This window comes from Zingiber officinale, chromosome 1A, assembly GCF_018446385.1.
Source record: "Zingiber officinale cultivar Zhangliang chromosome 1A, Zo_v1.1, whole genome shotgun sequence".
Lineage (NCBI taxonomy): Eukaryota > Viridiplantae > Streptophyta > Magnoliopsida > Zingiberales > Zingiberaceae > Zingiber > Zingiber officinale.
In genome coordinates, this window is record NC_055987.1 from 46011423 (window position 1) to 46019032 (window position 7610).

Sequence of the window (7610 nt, forward strand, 5' to 3'; positions counted from 1 at the left end):
TCTCGCCAAGCGTCCGGTCAGCCCGTCGACCCGCTTGGACTTCTCGCCAAGCGTCCGGTCAGCCCGTCGACCCGCTTGGACTTCTCGCCAGCTATCCGGTCAGCCCGTCGACCTAGCTGGACTTCGTGCCAAGCGTCCGGTCAGCCCGTCGACCCGCTTGGACTTCTCGCCAGCTATCCGGTCAGCCCGTCGACCTGTCTGGACTTCTCCTGCACACTCGATCAGAGTGTTAGACAACAACAGACTAACTTAACCTGATTTGTCATTCATCAAATCCTGGGTTAAATCATTAGTGCTAACCGCACCAACAGTATGCTGGAGTTTTGTGCTTTTATGGGTGTAGCTGAGTAGGATATCGGTTTTATGTTTTATGGGTGTAGTTGAGTAGGATATCAGTTTTGTGCTTTATGAGTGTAGATGAGTAGGATTTTTGCGATGTTTTCCTTATCTCGGCTTATGTTTAGTTGTTACTATTAAACTACGTGGATGTTTGCTATATTTGTACTGTTATATATTATTATTGTTCCGACCGTGTTGGCCGATGTATATGTGACCCTGAGAGCATTGTAGGAAATTTTATATTGTCACCCGTACAGGGAGATGCTGTTGAAATTTTCTCTGGTAGGGACTACCTAGGGCGTGACAATAAGTAGGACTAGAATTAAGCGGAGAATTACCTTATTAAGGTGTATTTAGTTGGAAGTTATCCTAGATAATTTTAGTTATTCATTTAAGGTTATCAACGAAAATTTTGTTTGGTTTAGATAATCAGTAATTCTCGAGTAATGATTCATGCCCAACATGTCAACAAAAGGATATGCAATCCGGAATCAGAAAACCTTGAAAAAGTTAGGTTGTTCTTTATTCCGGGGTTAATGAATTTTTTTTCCAAATTCATCCTCTAATATTTATCATTTGAGACAAAAATACCCATAAGAATTTATTAAATGACAATTAGGCCTACTTATTCCCAACTTCGCTGATTCACGAAGTCATGATCGGGAAGCATCGAACTCTTGAAACCCTAGTAGAGTCATCGTCGTCTGGCAAAATCTACTCCAACGTTCGAAGGCGTCACCACTCCGCGTCCCACTCACGAAATCTGCTCCAACATCATCTACCTTTCTTTTTATTAGATTACCTATGATTGAACCAAACGACATAAATAATATTTTATTCTCTATTATTTTAATTATATGATTAACTGGTAATTATATAATCAAGATTATGAATGATAATTTAAATCAAATGTACCCTTAAAAGTAATCTAAGTCGGGATCTAATCAACTAAGTGTGACCTTCATTTATTAACATATGAGTTAACTAAGTAGTTGATTCAAATTGATCCGTTAGTAAATAAAATATTTTTTATTTATGACTGGATCGATTGAATTGATTTCAATTGACTAAGCAATCAATGGTTCAATAGGAAACCTAAAAGAAGATTATTGACCTTATAACATGAATAGACCTCGATCATCAATTGACAAAGGAGCTAAAATAGAATACTCAATTGATGGCAAAGATAGTCCACTTAGGTATCCGTCGCAGCACAATAGATTGATATATTCAAGCAAACAGTCGAGCGGAGTCGAGTGATGTTGCGCTAGAAAACAAAATTTAGGTTAAAACAAAGCTACAATAGATGACTATAATGTGGAAAAGGGGAAGCATGAAAAAACGATTGAAACTCATTCAAAATATCCAAAGCTCAGCTCTTTGGTGCTCTGATTGTTTACATTGCTCCATTTTTTTTTTTTAATTTCTTTATGCTTAGTTATCATCTTGTAAGAAGATTGTAAATTAAATGTTTGTCTGCCTCCAAATGGTTGCATGGAGTGATTTATTGACGAGTCATAAACCCTAGAAGAGGAATAAGGAGTTTTGCGCCATGCAAAAGGATTTATTAGCATTGCTTTATTGTTACACGATACAAGGACTCCATTTTCACTATCAATCTAGTCACACTAACTAAGTTCTCGGCATGGATTAGCGATATGTTAAATCAAATGAGTGAGTTAGATAGGTCGAAACCATTAAGGATGCCCAAAAGGTTCCAAAAGGTCTAGGTTCAACCGGAGCTAGTCGGGAAACTCAAGTGCCCCAAGTCTCCGGTGCCACGATCAAACTCTTATATTGATCCAACTGAAGGTCTCGGATGCCTTGTTAATTGGTCTACGATCAAACTCTTATACTGATCCAACTGAAGGTCTCGGATGCCTTGTTGGACCAACAGATGAGAAAAGCCATGGATGACTCTAACAGGGTCCATCAGGCGTCGTTTACTTGAGAGGAATAAAGAAAGAAAGGTAGATGATGTCTCAGCCCAACAAGTAACACACTGGCACCTACACCAACAAGTCTTATCACTCGGACTTATAGGAGCGCCTTGGCTTCTTCCATCAACTTGTCCGGCCTCCAACGTCAAATTAAAAAATAAAAAAATCATCTCAGTAAACTCGACTTGGTGAAGAATTCAAGTCATGATTTGAAAGAATGACCATCAATTGTCCCTTTAACAGGCCCTTTTTTTTTTCTTTGATTGTTGTTTCCTGTCTCGGTCCTACTTAACAGTTGACATTTGCAAGTTTGTGATCTTCCCCAAGGCAAGCTTTTTCATTTTACCCTTTTGTTTTGCGTTTATTTTCCTCTCATGTTTTTCACCCCTGTCCATCCATGCATGGAGTGCATGTGAGCGGTGACACATACACTACAAATTAAGAACAATTTGCTGCATGGTCCCATCGTTATCTCTACCTCTGCATTGTTATATCTACTCTGTGACTAAGGTTGCCAGTACTCATGATGACAGAGTAGTCGAGTAGGTTACAGAGCTAACTAGTGAAGATGAAGAAGGAAGAGAGAGAAGGGAAGAACAAGAATAAGAAGAGGAAGAAGAAGGGGGTGGTGAATGTGGTAGTGAACAAAGGAGCATGGACTGCAGAGGAGGATCACAAGTTGGCGGAGTACGTCAAGTGCCATGGTGAGAAGAACTGGAGAATCCTTCCTGCGAAAGCTGGTAATCAAATCAAGCTTACCATTGTTCTTCTTCTTCTCGTTCAGATTTAAGTATATAAAATATAATGGAAGTGAATTGGATTGTTTGCATGATGTATGCAATGTAGGACTGAAGAGATGTGGCAAGAGCTGCAGGCTGAGATGGCTGAATTATTTGAGGCCGGGCATCAAGAGAGGGAACATAACAGATGAGGAAGAGGATCTTATCATTCGACTTCACAATCTACTGGGCAACAGGCCTGTTTTCTTTACTTAGATTTAGATTTCTAAATATCATTTAGTAGTACTCTGTGTTCACGAGAATATTACTTTTGTCCTTTTCGATGGCCACGACCACGCGTGATTTGAGAAGACAGAAACACCAGTAGTAGCTAGATCTGCTGTTGGATTGGCCGAATATTCCAGTGGTAATTAAGATATATTCACATGATATGATGCAGATGGTCGCTGATTGCTGGAAGGTTGCCAGGGCGGACCGACAATGAGATCAAGAACCATTGGAACACTCACTTAAGCAGGAGATCGATGTCCATCGACGCCCTCAACCTCAAGTTGAACACACGGAGCGTCTCGAGCCCGCGAGGGATCATCCCTTTGGATCGTATCGACTCGCGACGCTCTGAGTTCTACTACGACTGGGAGCAACTGTTGATGGCGAGGCCTCATCAGATGAATGAGGATCTTGATTATGAGTTCGGCAGGTGGATGGGGGAAGAGAACAACCTGTTTGGGTGGGAGCCTGCTGCTTATGAACATGGCGTTCCATTTTCTCCATTAATACTAGACGGCTGCATAATTAATAACTTAACATGGTGAAAGTTGTGTATTGGGAGGACAGAGACAGAGTAGAATTAATTAATTAGAGACTGGTGCTAATGATTAACAATGCATGCGTGCAGACTGTGTTCGATTGGTAACCATGTGGAATAAAACTTGATTTTAGAAGCTCGTAAACTGTAATTTCCAATTGAAATGCAAATGATCAATTTGTTTTCTCCCTGATTTGTGTGGTTTATTGGTATTCATTCTGTTTTTTTTTTCTAATTATATGCTAGAAAAAGGAATAGTTTTCTTTTTATCGTTGTTTATTAATTCTCGTTGTATAAAAGTGTATCTTGCGTTCATGAATAAGACTAAGCAAGATTTTTTTTTTCATGATATCATAGCAGAGTTCCTTTATGTAAATAAATATGTGTGATTTTTCTCCTCCGAAGATAAATCACGATGTCCACCGATTCCACTTAGTCTACCATTAAAAAGACCTGTATCGACGTCTCTTCATTTTTTGGAAGTCATGTCTCATCCTTACAAATTACGGCCCATAAGCTCAATGGCCATAATTATTTGCAATGGGATCAGTCTGTAAAGATAGTTATCTATGGCAGAGAGAAGTTAGGTTATCTTACGGAAGATTCTCCTCAACCCACATCAAGTGATGCATAGTACCAAATTTGGCTAACCAAGAATTCAATCGTGCTTGCCTAGATAAACCTAACATTAGCCGTCATCTCTAGTTCAAGATGGCTAAGGAGGTGTGGGACATGGCTTGGAAGATGTATTCTGATTTGGACAATACTTCTTAGATTTTGGCCAATGTACTGTTAGGATTGTTGATGGTTCATTAACTGTAGTTCTTGGCATAAGCGATCTCCAATTATCTTAGCACATCATTTTGAAATCTATTTTTCATGTACCTTATCTAAAATGCAATTTGATCTCTATTAGCAAAGTTACTCTTGATAATCAGTATTTTGCTAAATTTTTTTCTTTATCATGTCATTTTTAGGACCTACTATCGGGGAAGAAGATTGACAGTGCTAGAATTCATGAAGATCTTTACTACTTCGAGGATAAAATTAAAATAGTCATCTCATGTTGCTTTTCTAGTTCTAGTAATAGAGAAATAATGTCTTGGCACTATGTCTTGGCCATCCTAGTTTTGGTTATTTGAAGCATTTATTTCCATCATTGTTTACAAATAAAGATTCTTTGTCTTTCAATTGTGAAATTTGTCAACTAGCCAAGCATACTCATACCCATTTCTCTCCAAAATGGTATAAATCATCTACTATTTTTTCATTAATTCATGGTGATATTTGGGTTGCCTCACAAAGTCACATCTCTCATGGGAAATAATGATTTATCTCATTTATTAATAATCATACACAGGTTAATTACTTGGGTTTATCTTCTTATGGATAAATCTGAAACTAGTAATATCTTCAAAGCCTTCCACAAAATGACCTGGACCCAATTCCAAATAAATATCCAAATTCTTAAAGTCGACAATGACAAAGAATATTTAAATATCATTTATGGTGAATATTTATTAGAAAATAGAATTGTTCATCAAAGCTCATATATAGATACACTCCACAATAAAATGGAGTTTCTGAATATAAAAAACCTTCATTAACTGGAAATTACTTGTGCCCTCATGTTCATCATTCATGTTCCAAAATATTTATGAGGCGATGTGATTCTCATAGCTATGTATCTTATCAATTCTCTCTCTAGTCGCTTCATAAACTTTGTCACATGTTTGGCTTTTCTCACCCAAACATATCCACAAATTTTCAACCTCAATAATCTACCTTAGAAGACATTTGGATGTATAGTCTTTGTGTATGTCCATGCCCATAAGCATAACAAGCTTGACCCTCAAGCCATTAAAATTGTTCTTTTCAGATAGTCTCCTACTCAAAAAGGTTATCGGTGTTATTGTCCACACACAAAGAAGACATGTTACTTGTGATGTCACCTTTTTTGAAGGGACCCCATATTTCTCTTACACTTTGCTTTAGGAGGGAAAGGATGGTGAAGTTTTAAAGATAGTGGAAGAGGAGAACCCAACATGGCCTGACCATGTTATAGAACATAGCCATGTTCATGATACCCAAAGTGTGGCATGGCCTAATCGTGTCACACCATGCGATCATGGTGAATGCCATGAAGATGATCATGATCCTTAGAATCCAACACGGTCTAGTCATGTTGTACCACATGGTCGTGGTGAAGGATGTGATGATGATCAAAGTTTGGCACAGCCTGGCCATGTCACACTACATGGTCATGGTGAAGGTTGTGATGATGATCAAAGTTCGACACAACCTGGCTGTGTCACACATGACTATGGTGAAGGTTGTGATGATCATTAGAGTTTGACACGACCTTATCGTGTCACACAACATGGTCGTGGTGACGATTGTGGCAGTCATGAAACTCCCTCAAATGAATATCTCTTTCTGTACTTAGTGTTAATTTGGACACCAAACCTCCCTCCATGTCTGTTTCTATCCATGTTAGTCCTCAAATTAGTGAAACAAGGGGAGTGTTGCACCATATGGTTGTGGTGAAGGTTGTGATAATGATCAAAGTTAGACACGACTTAGTCATGTTACACCACATGGTCATGGTGAAGGATGTGATGATGATCAACATTCAACACAGCCTAGCCATGTCACACTCTATGGCCATGGTGAAAATTGTGATGATGATCAAACTTTAACACAACATAACCATGTCGCACCACATGGTCATGATGATGGCTGTGACAGCCGTGGAACTTGTTAGTGCGGTTAGCACTAACGATCTAACTTAGGTTTTGATGAATGACAAAGTAGGTTAAATTAGTTTTGTTATGATCTAACACTTTGACTGAGTGTGCGGGAGAAATCCAACTAGGTCGACGAGCTGACCGGATAGCTGGTGCGAAGCCCAGCTAGGTTGATGGCCGATCGGATAGTTGGCACGAAGTCCAGATATGTCGATGGAATGCCTAGATATCTGGAACGAAGCCAGCTAGGTCGACAGGCCGACCAGATAGCTGACACGAAGTCCAAACTGGTCGATGGACTAACCGGGTGTCTTGCAAAAGGTGAGTAAAGGTAAGTCACTAGAGAAAAGTGACTGTGAGAACACATTCCAGTTGAGGGACAGTAGGCGTCGGTTCAGTCTAGGTCCATTTTGGATCTCTAGACTAAGACCTTGACTAGTTCCTGGTCCTGGGAGGACAGGAACTAATTACTCTTTTTTATTATTATTATGCTAACACTTGTCTTGCAAGGTATTTTGGACTAACACATTTGTTGCAGGGAAAGAAAGTAAGCAAAGAAGCAAAGTTACCTTCGGATGAACAGTACCCGAAGGTGCCTTTCATGGCTATAGAAGGCGCCTTCCACTGGATGAAATTTGGTTGAATTCAAGGATAAGCATCGATCACTTCGGGATGGATTTTGCCTCATTGGAGGTGTCTTCCATGCTTATGAAAAGAACCTTCCAAGCCTTTTATAAGGCAATTTCGAGGAGACATTGAATCATCAAGTGCATTCGAGCTACTATGTGTACATTTGAGCTTACGATTGCTTCCAATTCTTGCTGTGACTCTGTTGCGAAGCTGTTGAGCCCAATGACTACTCCATGGAGTTCTGATCGCGCACGACAGACAGACATCAACTCAAAGTACTTTATTCTTTGATCCCTAAAAGTGTTGGTAATATTTTTTTATTGTGCTTAACTATTATAAAAGGCAAATGTAGTGTGTTGCACTTGGCTTTATTTCTATTGTACTCGATTCTCTCTTTCGGGGGTAC

The 7610-nt window shown here is 39.3% G+C and overlaps 1 protein-coding gene across 1 annotated transcript; it reads left to right on the forward strand.

Annotated features, from left to right (window-relative positions):
- Positions 1 to 2651: 2651 nt before the first annotated feature.
- LOC122002880 (transcription factor MYB3-like) lies at positions 2652 to 4015 on the forward strand. The gene is made up of 3 exons (XM_042558255.1): positions 2652 to 3019; positions 3126 to 3255; positions 3459 to 4015. The coding sequence occupies exons 1-3, from the start codon at positions 2848 to 2850 to the stop codon at positions 3832 to 3834; spliced, it is 678 nt and encodes a 225-aa protein (XP_042414189.1). The 5' UTR covers positions 2652 to 2847; the 3' UTR covers positions 3835 to 4015.
- The last annotated feature ends 3595 nt before the right edge of the window (positions 4016 to 7610 follow it).